Raw genomic sequence first — 21308 nt, 5'->3', positions numbered from 1 at the left:
CTTTTGTCCACTAGGTTTGATTCCTTAGGGAAACTAAGTCTTAAAGGAATTAGGGTTCATATCTATCTGAAAGTCTTTATAACCCTGGTTAAATAAACAACTGTTATTTTAGGTTATGGCAATATAATGAATACCCTAAACATATGTGACTAGAAAGATCTACACAGCTTCTTGTCCAAGTTTTGTTTAAGTGTAAACGTTTATAAAATTAAAGCTATGTAGGTTTAATGTAGGCGAGATAACCAATAAACGCTGTCCTTTATACATTGTACTGATATAAAATGGCCACACTGTCACTTTTTTAAAAAGCTTACTTATATCTCTTTACTTAACCACACAAATGTTTTATGCAAATAAAATGCATTTATACATCAGATAATAAGTCAATTTCTAATCATTAGCACTGGCTTCCTAAACTTAAGAAATTAAAACTATTCTTTGATTTTTTTTCATACTGCTATCCTATGCAAACCTGTGATGATAGTTATAAGGATTCCCAACTTTATTTTAAAAGTTAAAACTAAGTTAGTAGAAGGACATCTGTGTAGTTGAGATGCCAATTATTAATGATTTTTTGTATATTAGATGTATTTGTGTTCTCCAAGCTTTTCAAATGTAAAGCTTAAGAGAGCACTTAACCAATCTGGTGTCCTCCAAAACAAAGTTGTGTGTAATGATAGATAGTTGTATGTAATGACAGAAAAAAACAAACTTAGTTGGGGAAATTTTTTAAAACATGAGGGGTGGGGGATGTACATTGGTGTGAAGATCTGCAGTTACTGCTTGTTAGTTTTTGAGAAACCTGTACACTATTTTCCATTGTAACTATATGAATTTACACCTACAGGGTGGAAAAGTTCTTTTTTCTCTACATCCTTTCCAGCATTTATAATGTTTTGTCTTTTTGATTATAGCCATTCTAACTGGGGTGAGGTGCTACCTTATTATGGTTTTGATTTGCAGTCTCCTGATGATGGGTGATGTTGAATAGTTTTTTCATACACTCATTAGACATCTGTCAATTTAAAAAAGAGAGCTTTGGTTAGTTCAAACAGAAATGATTGATAAGCTGCCACTGGATTTGTTAAATAGACTTTAGCAACATTAATAAGGCATTTTTGTGTTGTTGAGAGGTAGAGAGGGCCTACACTAGATTGCATTGAACTGAGCAGTGAATGGGAGTGAGGAAATGTAGGCAAGGTGTGAAATACATGTTGGAGAAGTTTGTGGGGAAATTAAGGAGAAATAAAGGTTGGTAGTTAGTGATTCAGTGTCGAATTTATTTTTAAGATGATAGAGATTTAGCAGATTTTGTATGCAAACAGCAAAGCACGCTTTATAAGCACTGTTCAATCCTTCTTATATGTGGCTTCCTAGTTAATCCTCAGAATAACTGAAAGAGATAAATATTTAACATTGATGGAGTATTTACTATGTGTCAGGCATTGTTCTAAGAATTTTACATTCATACTTGACTTAACTTCCATATCTCTTACCAGGCAAGTGCTGATATCACTCCCATTTTGCAGGTGAGAAAACTGAGTGGCCAGGAAGCAAAATATGTCTCCAGGGCATAGAGCTAGGAAACAGCAAAGCCTAAATTGATCCAGAATTCTTGTATCAAAGTCTGTACAGTAATAAGATAGTTCTGTTTGACCCAGTGAAGATGAGAAAACTGATTCTAAGAGGTTAAACAATTTGCTTATTGTTCTGTCAATCACTGAGCCCTAGAGCAGAATGAATACCCAAGCCTGATTCCAAGGTTTCAGAGAACCATGCTTCCAGTTTCACAGTCTGAAGACAGAAGAGAGAAGGCCTGACAAGTGGAACAAGAACCTGCAGGTGCAGGAGGGGGTGACAACACAGGTGGAGCCATTAGTCTGTTGTCTGAAACATGTCACCAGAGTCGGCAATGTACAAATCACAGGATTGGAAAGAAACCCTGAGAGGCCTCCCTGCTGTCTCTAAGCAACCCATAAGCAAAGTCAAACGGGAACAAATGTATCTACCGGCCCAGGGAAGAAGTTTGGCAACCAGAGGGTGGTGGGAACAGGGATGGAAATAAACTACCATTTTTTCTTTTTCTTTTTTTTTTTTTTTAACTATCATTCAGCACTTTGAGCTACTGAGATTTCTCAATCCAAACAATGGCTTCCTGTCTCCTCACAGACATGGCTCTCTGCAGGGTCTCAAAGCACTAGGAAAATATTTACTCCAGCACCCTCCCCTGAAAGATAGGGGAGATCTAGGTTTGGTGTCTCCTGTGGGGTTGCATTCAGCAGGTAGCATCTTGTCTTGACTTTACTCTAAGGAAAACAGATGAGTTAGGACCAAGTGGGGTTTCTCTACCTTCTTGTACTGTCAGATTCACCTGCTTGGTTTTTCACTCATATACTGAGGATGAAACAAGCCTCTGAATTGTGAACCAGAAGCAAAGAAAAATCAGGAGTGCAGCATTTTCTGCTGTTGCTTGCTGTTCTGCCTTCTGATGTTTCAGGAGGCCAAAGAGAGTGTCACAGATATGTCTCCCGGGTGGACAGCACCATGCCGAGTACTCAATAGGGCTCATGGCAGAACGACTGACAAGATGAATGACAGTCATAAGGAAAGAGAACATAAAGCACATTAATACAGGATGATCTTGCATTTTGTAACTGACCTCACAAAGAAGCTTTGCCTTTAGAAACTATGGCTGAATAAACAAGTGCTAGTGGATCCAGAGAAATGACAATACGAGAAGATAGTTGTCCCCGTCCTCTTCCTCCCTTCAGGGGATTCGCTTTCTCCAAGACCAAGGGAGGCTATCAAGGGATGACTCGGAGTAATTATAATTGTATGTTTCTGATAAGATAGAATAAGCCTCTTTTAGTAAGTTTAAGAATTATTGCCCTTTTTTGTGGACTATTTAGATACTTTGCCTGTGTTTCTGTTGGTATGGAAAGATCAATGTTTTGTGATTATCACTACTGTGTGCCCAAGGAGCTGTCCCAAGATTCATAAATATTTTAATGGTAAACTGCAAGTCAACAATTTCTGTCACTTGCAAATTATCATTAGTTTTTCAATGTTGGGTGTCTTCATGAAGCTGATGGAATTAAAAAAAAACTATCACATGGATATATATGTCCTATGATATAGTTATACCCTAATAAGAATGTAGATTATCAGCTGAACTATTCCATGTTGGGTTAATGTCTGCTTCCCTGAGAACTCTCACGTATAACCTTTAGCCAAAAAGGATCCTACATTATATTTGTTAACTATTTTTATTCCACAGGTTATTGGAGGGACTGACAAGCCAATGGGCAACACCAGGACATGGAGCGCTAACAGGGCTGGTCCTTAAGGCCACAACTCACAGTGATCTGAGGAAGTTGTCTGGTGTGCTGGTTTTATGTCAAGAGCATTGCTTATTTTAACTATTTATTTTAGGTTGAACTATAAGAGATTTTCAAAATTCAATAAATTTGCCCTATGGAAATTCTGATATGATATTTGGTTCAAACTAATAATTAGGTGGGCACTTGTGCTTCCAGGGAAATCCCATCTTAGTTGAAGCAGAGGGCAACAGAAGAAGGGCTAGCCAGGGCTAGGCAGCATCTAGGCAAACCAGAAAGCCAGTACAGACTGAGGCTTAGATATGCACAGCAGTGGCAGTGTCTGATCCAGTGACTAAGTGATTGCAGAAGGTCTCTTATTTTTGTTTTTGAGTCCCAGATTGATTTATAGTTGGAGACTTCAATACCAGACTCTTAGCAATTCACAGAATCAACAGGCAAAATCAGCAAGAATATAAAAGAACTCAAGAACAACATCAACCAAGAGAATTTAATTGACATTTGTAGAAAATTACACCCAACTCAGCAAAACACAAATTTTTAAGCACCCTTGGAACTTTCACCAATATAGACAATATTCTAGACCACAAAAAAACCTCAACAAATGTAAAATAATTTAAATCATACAGAGTAATTTCTCTGACCATAATGGAATCAAACTATTATTGGGTTTGGTCACACTAATCAGGCAAGTAAATTATTATTTGTGTGTTTGGGTATCATTTTTTCTAATATGCTATTACTGTGCCTTTCTTTATAGGCTTGTTGTTGTTCATGGGGTCACTTTAAAAAAATCTCATAAATAGCCCAAAATACTTCTTCCAGAATTTCTTTGAAGAAGCCTGGATTCTCAGGTAAATGAACCTTTTCTAATTTCCAGATATTTTTTCTTTTCTTGCAAGAGACACCTTTTTTCCTCTTGTTTTCCAACTGAAGCATTCACAGTATCTCACCAGCAATCTTCCCTTCCTAATCACACCAAGGCCTGTGGCTGTGTTGTCTCTTGAGCCAAAGGGATTCCTGGCTGGAAGGTGCAGAGGTCCCACAGCCCTCACCTTGCTCTTAATCCCCCAAGACACGTTCACACTGCTAGGCCTTCCTCTGAGGGCCAAAAGTCAACAAGTGTTGTCATTCTTCTACCTGGGTTATTTGGCTGCTCTTGACAGGCTATCCTTCTGGGCTTGTCCTAACCCTGGAATGGATGTACTGGGACTTCACTGTTATGTGGCCACCCCAGTGCAGGAGGCATGCTGCCCAGGGGAGTGCCCTAGAAGCACTCTCCAACAATGTCCTTGCACACATCAGTCATCATGCCAAAACCCCTCTCAGGAAGCCCTTGGACACTGAGGAAGCCACACATAGGGAGCAATCCCAAAACCATTGGGGCCACAGTCCCTGGTTAGCTAATGAGCTGCTCATCCTCGAGAGTCTTTCAAAGCCCCTCTCAGGAGACATGGAGCCTCCAGGTGTACACCACTGCCTGCTGTAAAGAGCTCTGCTGCTGTTTGGTCACACTAAGAGTCTGCATCCAGGCTGCTATGGGCTCAGCAGTGGCCCTTCAAATTCATACACTGAAGCCCTCTCCTTGAGGTCATGAGTTCTGGACCCTCATGATGGAATGAACGACCTTTGATGAAAAGGCCCCAGAGAGCCCTTCCCACTCAGTCTCCCTCCATGGGAAGACAGAGAAAAGCATCTGCTTGGAAGCCATGAGGAAAAGCTTCACCCTCATCTCCTACTTCCAACTTCCAAAACTATCAGAAAATACATCTCTGTCATGTAAGCCATCAACTTATGGTATTTTTTATGGCAGCATATGCACACTAATGTATGAACTGAAACCTTAACATGCAGTACCTCAGAAAGTGTTTGTAAATAAAAGGTTTTTAAAGAGGTCGTCAAGTTAAAGCAGGCCATTACAGTGGCCCCTAATCCACTATGACTGGTGTCCTCACCAGGAGAGATTAGAGATTAGACAAAAACAGAGCAAAAACGATATGAAGAAGCAGGGGGAAGACAGCCATCTGCAAACCAAGACCCCAAAGAAACCCACCCTACCAATACCTTTCACCTGGGACTTCCAGAGTCCAAAATTGTGAGAAAACAGATCTCTGTCAGCTGAGCCACCAGGGCTCTGGAATTGTTCTGTCAGCTTGAGTTGATGAGTGCACAGGTCGTGTTGAGAGTCTGTGGAGCATGCCACATGTGCCAGCATCACAGCCATAACTCAGGAAATAAGTGAATCAGAGATCTTGGGGCACCAGGTGGTGGAGATGAGGAAGACCATGTGAAGGAGAAGGAAGGACAGGGCAGGTCACATTCCCAGGAGAGTGGAGATTGGAGCTGAGGTCTGGTGATGGGGGCAGGCAAGTGAATGCCCTGAGAAACAGTGAGGAGAGAAGGAGGTGAGAAGGTGGAAGGAGAAGGAGGTCCCACCCAGGAACACTCTCTCTCCCTCCATAAAGTAGCAGGCATCAGGAAGAGGGGGCCTCAGGACCCAGAGGAGCAGCTGCTGGTCTGCCCTGGGGGCCAGCTCATCAGTGGTATGGGCTTGAAGCTACCTAAGTTTTCTTACTCTCCCATCTTTCAGAAAGTTTCTCTGACCAGTGAGAGAGCAAGGAGCTCATCAGCCTTATAACAAGGAGACATGGCTATGTTATGATAAAGTGATAATGAAGTAATTATCTGGATAATTCAAGCATTTATCATCACTTTCAGCTAAAATGTCCAGAAGAAGAAGTGCAAGAGTCAAGAGGAATACACTGATTTGAGTTCACTGACTCAATTTACCATTTTATATTGGACTTGTCCAGATTAAGGACACAGACAGCCTCCAGCTCTGCTGATAGTCAGCCAGTGTTCCCCCAGGATGTGCAGTTGAGAGGATGCCCACCTCCCCTCATGCTGACTTGTTCTCTGAGATGTTTTATGGGTGGGCTGCAGACTGCTGATTCAGTAGGATTAGCTATGTAACAAGTCACTTTCACAAGTGTAGGTAGCTATGGGGAAGGACTGAGCTGTCCAAGCCAGCTTCTTGTTTACCTGCTTGCAGAAAATGTGTGAAGGCATTTAGAAGGGGGAAATTGCAAGGAACAGCATTTACATTAAGAATACACCCAAAGAGCAGCAGCCTCAAGGGTTTCAGCATGATTATGCTTCTCCCCTAAACACATTTTCTCAGAAATCTGGATATCATCAAAGGCATATCCTAAGAAATGCCCCCAAACGCCATTGCCATAGTGGATCACTATGGTATTTCCATGTTTCCTCTCTAAGTGTCCTTCCCAGGAGCCAGTAAGACTCAGAACTCTCCTGTCTTATTTCTCTAACAAACACCATAATGAGTCCTGAATTTCCTAATCCTCTCATTGAGATTCTGGATGGCAGAATATGAACTGCATGGGATATAAATTTGGAACACCTGCATTAGAGTTCTAGCTCATCTGTTTACATGCCAGATGATCTTGAAACATCATTTAACTCCAGAGGGCTTTGGGTACCTAACCTATGGTATGTAGCATAAAACTCAAAGTTATTGGGATTTAAAAGAAATAACGGATACCAACGTCCTTTATAAGAAATAAAGAATTATGCAATTGCAGCTCTTGTTAATAAGACACTAAGTAGCTCATTTCCCAGACAGAGGGCAACTTTATGTGTGCTACCAGCACTGAGATACTGTCTTACATTGCTCATCTGCTCTTCATATATATTACTAATTGTTCCTTCTAGGTACCTGTACTTGTATAATAAAGGCAGTAGAATTGGTTTATCACAGAGAACTTAACCTTGGCTCTCTCATTTGTACGAATGGTGGTTAAAAACATCTATTTTGCAGAGAACATTGAATGAGATAATTTATAAAAATTGGCTTCACAATGATTGGTATTATTTTGGTACTTGATAAATATTAAGGTTAAAAAAATTATAATTCTATGACTATTTTTCAGTTCCTGATCAGGAGCAGAGAGACAAATTGCTTACCATCTCCTATATCTGGTACCCTGCTGCCATTTATTTGTGAGGGGCCCTGACTCACTCCCTACCCCCATTCCCAATCTCATCCTCCTCCTTTATACCAAAAGTGACCATTCTAAGGTGTTTGATACCACTTTATTTATTGTATTTATTTGTTACATTATTATTATTATCATTATTATTATTATTCGCAGTAGTAGTAGTAGTATGCTTCCTGTAAAATTGTTGAACTATTTTGGGTGCTTTATTTCTCTAACCACACATACTTTTTGAAGGAAAATGGAAGAATAGTTTTCAGGGCTTTGGAGACTCCAAAAGAAACTTGAACTTTTAGAGACCAAGAACTGATCTATTTCTCTCTCTCTCTCTCTCTCTCTCTCTCTCTCTCTCTCTCTCTCTCTCTCCCTCCCTTCCCTTTCTCTCTCTCTCTTCCCCTCCCTCTCTCTCCTGCCCTCCTCCCCTTCTCCCTCCCTCTTTCTCCCCACCCTTCCCTCCTTCCCTTTCTGTCTCTCTCTCTCTCCTTTGAAAATGCCAGGGCTCAGGGCCTGTGGCCTCAGGACTATGGCTTTTAGCACCAGCTGACTAGCCACTGCTTTGGAAAGCCCCGGGAGGAGCAGACCTTGATAAGGACTGATCCAGCTCATTAAGCAACAGGACTGATGTCATCCTCTGTCATGCCCAATTAACAAGAGGCATAAGAGGTAACTCAGGGCCACTTGCAGGCTCTCAGAACCTCGAACTTTCTAAAGGAAGGGTCAGAAGGAATCCTCTATACACAAAAATTAATTCAGAATGAATTGTAGACCTAGTGTAAGGCCAAAAATGATAAAGCTCCTAGAAAAAAGCAGGACCAAATTTTCTTGACCTTGCTTTAGGCAATGTCTTCTTAGATATGACACCAAAAGGACAACAACAGAGTGAAAAGAAAACCAGACTTCATCAAAATTTAAAACTTGTGAACCTGCATTCTATCAGATCATAATGGAATGAAACTAGAAAACGATGATAAAATAAATGCTACTCCAACACCTGGAGACTAAACAATATGCTACTGAATGAACAAATGGTTGCAAAAGACATCAAAGAGGAGATTAAAAAATTCTTAGAGGTAAATGAGAACACTGATACAACATATCAAAATCTCTGGGACACTATGAAGGCAGTACTAAAAGGAAAGTTCATTGCATGGAGTTCAATCCTTAAAAGAAGAAAAAGTCAACAAATAAATGACCTAACATTATATCCAAAAGCCCTAGAAAAAGAAAAACAAACCAACACCAAAATTAGTAGAAAACAGGAAATAGTTAAAATCAGAGCTGAAATCAATGAAATTGAAACAAAAGAAACAATTGAAAAAAAATTGACAAAACAAAAAGTTGTTTCTTTGAAAGCATAAATAAAATTGACAAACCCTTAGCCATGATAATAAGGAGAAGAGAGAAAACTCAATTACTAACATACGTGATAAAAATGAAATATCACCACAGACACTACAGAAATACAGAAGATAATTAGAAATTATTTTTGAAAACTTGTACTCCAATAAAATAGAAAATATCGAAGGCATCAAAAAATTTCTAGAGTCATATGATTTGCCCAAATTAAATCAGGATGAGATACTCGATTTAAACAGATCAATTTCAAACAATGAAATAGAAAATGCCATTAGAAGCCTACCAACCAAGAAAACTGGATGGATTTTCAGCTGAATTCTATAAGACCTTTAACAGAGAACTAATACCAATGCTCCTCAAATTATTTCATGAAATAGAAAAAGAGGGAGCACTTCCAAACTCTAAATGGAGAAAAATTGAAAGCATTCCCTCTAAAAACTGGAACAAGACAGGGATGCCCCCTTTTACCACTTTTATTTAACATGTTCTTGAAACACTGGCCAGAGCAATTAGACAGACAAAAGACATTAAATGGATACAGATAGGTAAAGAACTCAAATTAGCACTATTTTCTGATGATATGATTCTATACCTAAAAGACCCAAAAAATTCCACCAGAAAACTTCTAGAACTAGTAAATGAATTCAGCAAAATAGCAGAATATAAAATCAACACCCATAAGTCAAAGGCATTTCTGTATATCAGTGACAAATCCTCTGAAAGGAAAATGAGAAAAACTACCCCATTTATAATAGCCTCAATAAATAAATAAATAAATAAATAAATAAATAAATAAAATGCTTTGGAAAGAACTGAAAGACCTCTACAACAAAAATTCCAGAACACTAAAGAAAGAAATTAAAGAAGACCTTAGAAGATTGAAAAATCTACTTTGTTCTTGGATAGGCAGAATTAATATTGTCAAAATGACCATACTACCAAAAGCACTATACAGATTTAATGCAATTCCAATTAAAATCCCAATGACATTACTCATAGAAATGCAAAAAGAATTCATGAAATTCATCTGAAAAAAATAAGAGACTCATAATAGCTAAAGCAATTCTTAACAAGAAGTGTAAAGCAGATGGTATCATAATACCAGACTTTAAACTATACTACAAAGCAATAGTAACAAAAATGGCATAGTATTGGGACAAGAATAGACTGGTAGACCAATGGTACAGAATAGAGGACACAGAGACAAACCTACAAAACTATAGTTATCATATATTAGACAAAGGTGCCAAGAACATGCATCGGAGAAAAGATGACCTATTCAACAAATGGTACTGGGAAAATTGGAAATCCATATATAACAAAATGAAATTAAACCCCTATCTCTCACCATGTACAAAACTCAACTCAAAGTGGATCAAGGACCTAGGAATTAAAGAGAGACACTGTGTCCAATAGAAGAAAAAGTAGGCCCAAATCTCCATCATGTCAGATTAGGCCCTGACTTCCTTAATAAGACTCTATAGCACAAGAATTAAAATCAAGAATCAATAAATGGGATGGATTCAAACTAAAAAGCTCTTATCAGCAAAAGAAACAAACAGTGAGGCAAATAGAGAGCCTATATCTTGGGAGCAAATTTTTATCACACGCACATCAGATAGAGCACTAATCTCTAGGATATATAAAGGACTCAAAAATCTTAACACCAAAAAACAAATAACCCAGTCAATAAATGGGCCAAGGAACTGACCAGACACTTCTCAGAAGATGATATACAATCAATCAACAAACATATGAAAAAATGTTTAACATCTCTAGCAATTAGAGAAATCCTAATCAAAACTACTCTAAGATTTCATCTCATTCCTCCAGTCAAAATGGCAGCTATCAAGAATACAAATAACAATAATTGTTGGTGAGGATGTGAAGAAAAAGGCACACTCATACACTGCTGGTGGGACTGCAAATTGGAGCAGCCACTATGGAAAGCAGTATGGAGATTCCTTGGAAAACTGAGAATGGAACCAACATTTAACCCAGCTATCCCACTCCTCAATCTATATCCAAAGGACTTAAAAACAGCATATTACAGGGACACAGCCACATCAAGGTATATAGCAGCACAATTCACAACAGCTAAACTGTAGAACCAACCTAGATGATCTTCAGTAGATGAATGGATAATGAAAATGTGATATATATACACAATGGAATTATATATATACACAATTATTCAGCATTAAAAGAGAATAAAATCATGGCATTTGCAGGTAAATGGATGGAGTTGGAAAATATAATGCTAAGTGAAGTCAGTCAATCCCAAAAACCAAATGCCGAATGTTTTCTCAAGGATGCTGATTCATAATGGAGTCAGATGGTGGGCGGGCATGGGAGGATTGGACAAACTCTAGATAGAGCAAAGGGTAGGGAGAGGAAAAGAGGGGGCATGTGGGTGGAAAAGATGGTGGAATGAGATGGACATCATTACCCTAAGTACATGTATGAAGACACGAATGGTGTGACTCTGTGTACAACCAGAGATATGAAAACCTGTGCTCCACATGTATAATATGAATTTTAATGCATTCTGCTGTCATACATAACAAATTAGAATAAAAATTTTTTTAATTTAAAACTTGTGTACTTCAAAGGAAAGTAAAAAGACAACTCACAGAATGAGAGAAAAATACCTGAAAATCCAAAACATAGGAAAAAAACCTCTTATAACTTAATGATAAAAAGTCCAAACAACCTAAATAAAAATTCAAACTCAAGGGATTTGAATAGATATTTCTCCAGAGGAGATACACACAATGCCAGGAAGAACACTGAAAAATGCTTAACATTATTGGCCTTTGTGGAAATGCAAGTCAATGCCACAGTGAGACTCCACTTCACACTCACTAGAATGGCAAAGACAGGGAGAGATAGGAACCTACAACACTGCTGGTGGGAATGCAAAAGGTTCAGATGCTTTGGAAAATAATCTGGCAGTTACTGAAATTATTAAACACAGAGTCACCATACAACCCATCGATTTAATTTCTACATACCTAAAGAGAAACAAATAGGTATATCCATATAAAATCTTGAACACAAATGTTCCATTAAGTGGAAACAACACAAATGTTCATCAGTTGATGACTAGGTACACAAAACATGGTAAATCCATACCATGGAACATTGTTTGGTATGAAAAAGAATGGAATGCTACAATATAGATAAAGTTTGAAAGTAGTTTGCTAAGTGAAAAGAATACAGATTGCCTGATCCCTTATGTGAAAAGCTAAAAAGAGACCAAAGTTAGATCCAGGTTTGAAGGAATGAGTCTGATTAATTGATCCCAGATTTCTTCATGGAGTAAGCGAGGACCATTGGGATGGTCATACAATCCAGTGAATATACTAAAAACTACTGAAATTTCACTTTAAATGAGTATATTTTATATTATGTGAATTTTACCTAATAAAACTGTGTTATTTTTTTAAGTCCCTTTCCAGTGTGGACCTTGGAACAGCTAAGATGGTCATTATTTTTAAAAATGACTGTATTAAAAGCTAAGTGTCACCATTAATAAAAAAAGAAATACAATGAAACCCTGATACTAAATAGCATATTGCTACCCATTTTTTACTTCAGAGACTGTAATAGTCATCTTCTCATAACTACAACAAAATACCTGAGGCTTAGCTTTAAAAGAGAAAGTTTTGTTTATGTCACAGTTTTGGAGATTCAAAGTTCAAAATCATGTTTAAGAGGATCTGGTTTAGCCTCTGACAAGGGTGGCAGATGGTGGCACATCATGATGCAGGCACCTATGTGTGGAGACCCTTAGAGTACCAAAAAGGAATCAGAGAAAGAGTCTGGGGTCAGACAGTCCCTTCAAAGGGCACTCCTCAATGACCTAAAGGTCTTCCTCTTGAGCCTCCAAAGTTCCCACAGCACTTCCCAGTGTCTCCCCAGGGACAAGCCTTTAACATTCAGGCCTTTGGGAGACATTCAACAGTTAAACCATAGCAGAGATTAAGTAGCCATTGCAGGCTGGGTTCTGGTGATGGCCTAAGCCCCTGTGCTAATAGAGAAGGAAGGATATACAGAGGGAAACATCAGGCAATCAAAGATGATTTTACAGATATAGAGATACATAGCAAGATTTTTTTTATTTATTAAAGAGTTAAAATATTCATGCTTCAAAATCCAAACAGAATAAAAAAGAAACACAGAGGAGTCTCCCTCCCACACCTGCCCTTGGGCATCTAGCTCTCCTCACCTCAGACAACTAATATTCCAGTATCTCCTGTACTTTTTGATGAATGTTTTATATATACAAAGCAAATACATGAAAAAGAGTGCACCATAATGACTATAATATGTCACCATTTGAAATGATTTGGTTTTGACTTCAGAATACAGGTACAGACAGTGTCAGAGAAACTTGCCCCTCATTATAGACATCCCAGCTTTGCCTATGATGGATGGCCTGTGACCCAGATGGAGGACAGAAATAGCAGAAGCTGAGATGCGACCACAAAGCATTGCTATGGCTGTGCTGGATCCATCTGGCCATCTGTAGGCAGGCTTGGAAGTTTCCCTTTTAGGGACTCTTAATTGCTATGCTGACTAGAGCATTACTTAATTTCATCAGTTCCATCAGTTAGGCAGCCCATTAATGGATGCCCAGGTATTCTCAGATTGATGAAACATCTATATTGGGAGAAGAGTTGGATTCAATAGCCTATGCCCTTTTAAGACCCTAAACCTCTATAATTCTATGTAGTTAGAAACATAGTAATATTTATTCTAAATATAAACCCACAAAAAAACAACCAAATGTTTCACTTTTAATGAGCAATAGATTGTAAGAACTACCCTAATATCAAAGATTCATCTCTATAAAGCAATCTATAGGCAATTTTATGAAGTTTATATAGACAGTACAAGGAATATTAGACAGTAGAATATATAGAAAGTAGAAGAAATATTCTTGATTATAAACTAGGAGACCCCTGTCCTATTTTCATGATAAAAAATATTTTAACCAAATTTTAATACAAAACAATGAAATACTTTATGCTATGTAGGTCTCAGTTTCTCTATTTATGAGAATATTCATATAGAGTAGGTGTCTGAGATATTCTCTCTGACTCCATGAATTCCTGTTCCTGTACCTCCCTTCACAGCTCTTGACAAGGAGAATTCAGCCCAGTACTCATGGCCTTCTGTACAAACTAGTTTTAATGCCATATGTACTGCATTTAGTGCCAAGTATATTATGTGCAGTGTTAGAGTAACCCCCAGTTAAAGATTTTAATTAGCCTGGCATCTCTGTCTCTGGCCCAGGCACAGCCAACTGTGTTCCCACCCAAATCCCCCATCTCACATTGAACTTCTCCATGGACTCCACTTGGCTGGCTATGGCCCAAATTGTCAGATGCATTGAATATATTTTCAGCTTTCTGCCACTGCTCTTTCAGAAGTGCCACTCACTCCAGTGACCCAGATCCTACCCACCATCCAAGATCCAGCTCAAGTCTTACCCCTCCAGGAGCCAGGATACCTACCCTAGACAACTACAGTCTATGTCAATCCCCAAATTTAGGCACTTTACTTGTGGTTGACTGTGATGCGTGATTAAACCCTTCTCCTCATTTGTGAGCTCTCAGAGGACAAGGTTCGGGGCCTCCATAACACTTGAAGAGAATCATGTAGGAGTGGGAAGCTTGTTTATCCACCCAGCGTTCTACCCTCAGCACTGGTCTCAGTCTTCTGAGGGTATTATGTTCTGGGTCTTAGTCTTGTGAGAACATAAAGAAAACTTATAAAAACTTAGTAAAGAGCAACTGGCAACACCAAGTTATATCCAAGGGAGGTTTTCCAAGGTCAAGGCCAGGATGAACCCTAAAGCAAGACTTGAGGAAGAACTTCCTGAGAGTTATGAGTCGATGTTCCCCAGTGATTCCAGGAGAGCATGCCTTCTCCCCACTTGGAAATCTGTTTAAAATTTACCTCCTGGACACATGAGTGTAAGTCTGTGTAAAGTAGACAGCCTTCCAGAAAATCCAAATCCATCCTCCTCAATGATCCTAAATCCTCAGCCACAGCTCCCAACCACCCTGAGGTTCTGGCCAGTGTAACTTGTACCTTTCTTTCTTAAGTCACAAAATTTCCATAGAATCACACAGGCCTTCCAGGTCATCTAGTCCTGCCCTGTCACATAGGTGAGGGACTGACAGCATCTCAAAGGCTGTCTCATGACCCTTACTCACCGGTCCTGCCTCAATCATGCATTCTGGGCATAAACATAGGCAGCAGCACCCAAGAGTAAAGAGAAAGGTATATAGGAAGGAGACCTATCTCGCAAGGACCATGTGATGTTTCAGCCTTCACTCTTTAGCTATGCTCTGCCTCACCTGGTACAAGAGGTTAGGGAGGGAGAGAAAAGCAAGACACAAGGTAACAACTACACATGGTGCTTATCCTGAAGATCAGCTCTCCAGTTGGCAATGTAAGTAGGTGAAGGTTTTTAAATGTCACAAGAGAAAAATATAAGTTCAGAGTTACGAGGCATGTATAAAGAGCCCTCATGGTCTATTATCTTATATAGAAATTGACTGACAAGGAGATCAGGGTCAGAAGATCTTACTGGGCTGGTTCCAAAGAAAGATTCCTTGCAGGAGGTGAGTCAGCTGGAGCTGCCATGGGAAGGTGGAATGAAAGATCTGCATAGTGAAGGGAGTGACACTTCATATGTGTAGGACCTTGCTCCACACTGAATCCTCTTGACCTCTGACTCTTCTCCCCAGTAAGAACTGCTCAACATTCTGACCTTATCTCTTAGATAGCAGAATGAGGGAATAGGACTGTTTCTTTTTGCTTTCATGGGGGGTTAATTCATGTGCAATGTCTGCATTTGACTGGTATGGGCCCACTTACCATCTTTCACCTAAATACATCATTTTTTTCCTTGACATTTCTCTTGTGTGTGTGTGTCTATGTATGTGTGTGTACACATGCCAACATGCCTTGTCAATGGCATGTTCAGACCACACTGAGTATGATTTCATCTACAAATTCTTGAAATTTACTTTCCAGCTTCTGGGTATCGTTTGCAATTATAATGCTGTCATAGGCAGAAAAGAGATAGGCTAATTAATCATTGTCAATACTGGTCCCTACTTGCCAGATGAATTTTTTGAAGAGCATGGCTAGGAATAATTTTTATTTTCTTGCTTTATGTCACTGAAAGCATTTATTTAGCATCATGGTCACTGTACATAAATATCTTTGAAGCAATGGGGTATAACTAAATGGAAGATTCATTCATTATATTCAGCAAATTATGTACTGAGTACCTACTTCAATACGTGAACTACACTGAACTCAGAATATTGGGCTGCTGGGATCTTTAATAGCTTCTATGGTTCCCTGAACTTAGCCAGGACCCTTCATGTCACCTGCAGATAGGGAGAATGGATAGTTTTGCTTCTAGAGACTGTAACTGGGACATTGAGCGTGATCTAATTCCTTGAAATTCCACTAGTCAGGTGGCTTTCTAATGGGCACCCAGAGCCCTGTGATTACTCAGATTGATGGTTCACCCAACAGGACTTTGCATTCATGAGCTGATAAGTCACAGTGTCATAGCAACTAGCTGAGATTCATCTGCATGACAGCAGAATGACAGTCACTAGTCTGATAGCTTTGGTAAGGCCTCCATTTGCTCAGAAAGGACAGTGATTTCAAATCTGAGGAATCATCAGAATTGGATGCTCAGTCACGGCTACACAGCACCCTTGTGCTGGCCCTTTTCCACTCCTGCTCCCTTTCATAGGCTCTGGCTTCCTCCCTGTGTTCTGTTAACCTCTGTTTATATACAGGTTGTGGTTAGCCAGCTCACAAAGTGCCAGCAAACACATTCCCATGGAACACACAGAAGGCATGGTGACAGTCACTTTGCATTAAGTACCTTTTATTTCCTGGGCATCTTGCTAGCTGTTTTATGTTTACATAATTGTTTTACCTGATTTGCACTGAAATTCCTAGGTGGTAGATAGCATTAGTCCTATAAACATACAAAGGCCTTCAGGGGATGTCACTTGCCCGGAGTTGCAAACCTCACAAAAAAAATCCAGCTAGGATTTCAGATCAGCTCTTCCCGAGTCTAACAGCCACACTGACTTCCTTTACAACTGCTGACCTCTTGGCACCAGGATTTTCTCTCTTAAACAAGTACCTTATATGCAAAGATTTCCTGATTCCTAATCCTATCTTAAGTTTCTCCTAAAACTGATCATTATCCTTTGAAACCCAGAACTTGTTTAGGAAAAAGAACTGGAAAAGTTCTGCTTAAAGGAAAGGGGATGAAGGGGGGCATCTGTGGTTACACACAGTAATATATTTGCAAATAGCTTTTAACAAAGGATATGAGTATATTTTATAAGCTTTAAAAATTTACATATTTATCCTTACAGTATTTCTGTGGATGTACGCAAGTTATCTCAGCAATTGGTCATTTGCTCTGTGGTCCTGTATGCTGGATCCTGTTGAAGGATGAGTACCCAACCCAGGGGACATTTTCCAAAGGCCATCAGGGAAAGAAAGGGAAGCTGAACCGAGCACTTTGGAATCTCACGTTTTCTCCTTCAGAGATGGTGACTGTTCTTGCTGGGGTCTTCAAACATCTCACAGTGTTTCCCTGCATTGAAGTTATCAGATTCATTTGTAAATACCAAATTGTAAAAATTATTTTTTCTATTGATGCTGACCTAAGCATCTATCATCCAATAGAGAAATCCCAAACTTGTGCTTATAAATTAATGTTAACCATCTTTTATTGGTTTCTCTACTTCTAAATATTCTTGCCCATTCTCCTTGAAGTGAATATGCATGGGAACAGGACCATTTTCTCAAACACTGACAGGGCCAATCCTGTGGAAAGTCAACCCACATAAAATAAGGCACATAAAATGCTGAGAAATGGTATTTTTAGGCAATTACTTTTCCAGGCCTTTCATATTGCATGAAACCAGCAGTACACATTTGGCCAACCTCCGGTTGAGACCACTGTAATATCCACCTTTAACAATGATGCAAAGCAATTGATCACTAGAGAGTTCAGGGACACCCAGGGAGTTTGTAACTACAGACAATACCTATAAGAGATGTGGAGGCCCAGGTGTTGCAAACAAGACAAACATCATGGTATGTCTCTTCTGAGGAAACAGGTGCTTTTATACATGAATTGACCTTTCTGGAACCATCTGCATGCCATCAGAACATTTAGACAATTTTACAAGTAGTTTGTTGCACACATCTGGATATAGCTTACAAGTCAAACAAAGCTGACACGTTGAAGCAATAAATACTAACTTCCCTAATGCTTCCAAGATACAGTCCCTATTATTCCCACTCCTTTCCTCCTGGGTTACCACCTAGTCTCACTGCTTAGTTAGTGCCCCTCCAGCAATTTTAACCCCCACAGTTCAGTGTTCTTTACATCCTACCTTGATGGAGTACCCACAGTTTCCTGTCAATGCATCTTCGCTTCACAACCAGATAAGAATGCCTTGAATTAAGACATAACCAGGCTCAGACATTCATCCATCCTGATGAATGCTCTTGGGTTAGTGAAATCAAGACTGCTGAAATGTCTATACAAACACAAGTTCCTGTAGCCAGGAAGAGGAAGAGAGGGCAAGTTTTCTCTGGGTCCCTTGACCCAGCACTTAGAAGAGAAAGAAAGGATTCCTGAGAAGGTTCTGGGGTATTGGTAGGGAATGTGCTCTGTTCACACCTTCCCTCTGGGGCTCTTCATTGGCCTCTCACTATAGGAGGAAAGTGGGGAGATGGGGAGCGGCCTCCACTCCTCAATTTCCCAAGAAGACCCTGCCCAGGGGTCACTCTTGGGAGCTATCTCCCCTGGAACCATCCTCACTGGGTTTCTGAAAGACTAGGGCACCTGGACTCAAGCTGGGCCTGAGAAGGTATCCACCCCTCAGGGCCAGTGCCCATCACTCATCAGGCCTTCCTAGTTTCCTCCCCTCAGCCACACGTACTGATCTGGAGTGGGCCTTCCATGCCTACCCAAAGTCCACCCAAATGGAAAAGGACTAGGAAAACATCTCAATCAGGAGTTAACAACTGGTTTGCTAAAGGGCTCCAGAGTCAGCGGGAGGAGAGTGGATTTTGTCCTTGTGATTGGCCAGCTCCCCAAGGCAGCCAGCGCAGGCTGGCTCCTCAGGCAATAAGCCCACTGCCCCCACCACCCACCACCAAGCCCCAGCAGGCCAGGCCAGGCAGGAGGAAAGCTCCAGGGCGGCTGTCGCTGGGTCTGAGGGGAGCCCCCTCCCAGGCCCCTCCTCAAGGCTCAGAGACAAGCCCGTGTGGAAAAGCAAACAGGCCAGGGATGCGCCCTTTGGACCTTTTGCAATTCTTAATCCAGGGCCTCCTATAAATAGGGTGCTTGCGCGCGGGCGTGCAGTCCCACCCTCCCCTACTGCCCGCGGAGCCAGTGCAGCCTCTGAAGAGCCCCTGGAGCCAGCAGCGGCGCCAGGCCGTGGCCAGGCCACAGCCAGGAAGCCAAGGAGCCTTCTCATCCATTCATCCGCCATGGGCCCCGCGAGGCCCGCGCTGCTGCCGCCGCTGCTGCTGCTGCTGCTCCTGGACACTGGCGCCTGGGCCCGTGAGTAGGACGGGGCGCAGGTGGAGCCCCGGGTGCGGGGCTGCAACATCTGACCATGACCTAAACCAGAGCAGGTGGAAGCCCATGGCAGGCCGTGGCTGGGGCAGCTTGGGCTTGGGTCAGAGGGAGGGCAGACACAGGGCTCACAGGCTCACTGGGACAGGGGCCAGGACGAACTGACAGCTCCTCCAGACTCCGGATAGGATGGGCAGATGGAGGGCCTGGGGCCTGAGCTCTCCAGACCTGCTTCCTGCGGGAAAACAAGACCTACCAGTGGTCCTCCCTGTCAGACCCCAGGACCTCAGTAGGACATGGAAAAACCCAGTCTCTTTTTTTCTTTTCTTACAGAAGACGAGGTGTTGGAAAATGTCAGCCCAAGCTGTCCAAGTAAGGCATTTCTTCACTGGGCATGGACCGGCACCCCCCACACCAGGCCAACTGCCCTTGTAGACCTCTGGTCACCAAGGCTCTACATAGTGTTGCATGCTCAGATTGGTGTTTGCTGCTCAGACCCTAGGAAACAAGTGCTTTGAGCCTCTGCCCACCCCCAAGGGTCTACATCCTCATCTACCAGTCCTTTTGACCCAAAAATTTGGCCTGGGGATGGGGAAGGGAAGGGACTGCCACTCTGACAGCCTTATGAACACTTTATCAAGAGACATCAGTGTCCTGTTTATCAGTTATTAATCATTGATTCAGAGTGTGTGGGGATGAAGAAATACTGACTTTAACCTTTGTGCAAAAATCCAGCCCCCCACCCCTTGGTGTTTACCTGACCCCTGGAGGTCAGAGGAGCTGGCCTTGGGCAGTACTCTATGTTCTCTAGAGAATGCCTGAGCTGATCTCTGATGGTGCCACACCGCCATCTGGTGGACATCTGAAATCACTACATTGGGCTCATGCTGTTCTGTCTCAAGTTTATAAAATTTCCTCATAGTGGAATCCTCCAGAAATTTCTTCTTCTTAAAGTTAACCAGATATCCCTAATGTCTAAAGAAATTTGCCTAAGGTATTTGAAATAATTAAAAAGACAGTCACATAATTTTGGTATTTTCAAGCTGAGAAAAGTACTATCCCTTTGCTTAGTGCTGTCAAATCTTAACTTTTTCAAAGTTCTCTTCTATACATTTTGGAGCCCCATTATTTAATGCTTGGCACTCTCTTCCCTGTATCTCAGATGATATGTTCAAGGAAACCCAGCTAATTTAAATATCAGGTTCAGCAATGCTTAATTAACATAATGTAAACAAAATTAAAAATAATTTGAGCTCAATTACATTTTTTTAAATTATCTATACCACCACCCCTCTCTGCCCAGAACTGACTGCCTGGGGAGAGCTATTTCTGATATGCAAACTTATTTCTCATTTTAGAAGAGGCAACTCGATTCAAGCACCTCCGGAAGTACATGTATAACTATGAGGCAGAGAGCTCCAGTGGTGTCCCTGGGACTGCTGACTCAAGAAGCATCACAAAGATCAACTGCAAGGTATGGAGGATGGGCGCTGGAGGAACCTGGAGCCCGGGCTTGCTCCACAGGTGCCCAGAACTGGACCTTCCAGGAGTACATGCCAGAACTGTTGTGACCTCAAAGTGCTAGAACTGGCCCTCAGCTTGTAAGTCAGCCACATTGCTGAGAAGCTGTCCACCACAGAAAATTTTGCCAGGAAAAAAAAAACATTCTTCCATTAATTTCCATGCTACAATTTGAACACAGGGTCTAGATTATCAGAAATATAGGACTATAGATTTCAACACAAGGGAGGCCCGGTGAGTAAGCTAAGAGAGGTGGGCATCTCAGGAAAGTGGAAAAGGTGGTATTTACAGTCAAAGTCAAACTGTTGCTAGAAAGAAATGGAAAAACAAAGTTAGCATGTAAACATGTAGTTCATTCTAAAATGAAACTTTGCTTATTCTTGAGATTGGCTATAGTCCTGTCCCTGTCCATATGGAACA

General features: G+C 40.9%; 1 protein-coding gene across 2 annotated transcripts in view; it reads left to right on the top strand.

The window, feature by feature from the left end:
• Window positions 1-19177: 19177 nt before the first annotated feature.
• The window catches only part of Apob (apolipoprotein B), a 40418-nt gene continuing 38287 nt past the window's right edge, over window positions 19178-21308 (top strand). For both annotated transcript variants that reach the window (XM_026390890.2, XM_026390830.2), the window contains exons 1-3: window positions 19178-19352; window positions 19701-19739; window positions 20726-20841. In XM_026390890.2, the coding sequence (XP_026246675.2) occupies window positions 19280-19352; window positions 19701-19739; window positions 20726-20841 (228 nt within the window). In that variant the 5' untranslated portion in view covers window positions 19178-19279. The remainder of the gene's footprint in view (window positions 19353-19700; window positions 19740-20725; window positions 20842-21308) is intronic.

This window comes from Urocitellus parryii, chromosome 12 (genome assembly GCF_045843805.1).
Source record: "Urocitellus parryii isolate mUroPar1 chromosome 12, mUroPar1.hap1, whole genome shotgun sequence".
In the NCBI taxonomy this organism is placed as follows: domain Eukaryota; kingdom Metazoa; phylum Chordata; class Mammalia; order Rodentia; family Sciuridae; genus Urocitellus; species Urocitellus parryii.
This window is presented reverse-complemented; position numbering and strand designations above follow the sequence as displayed.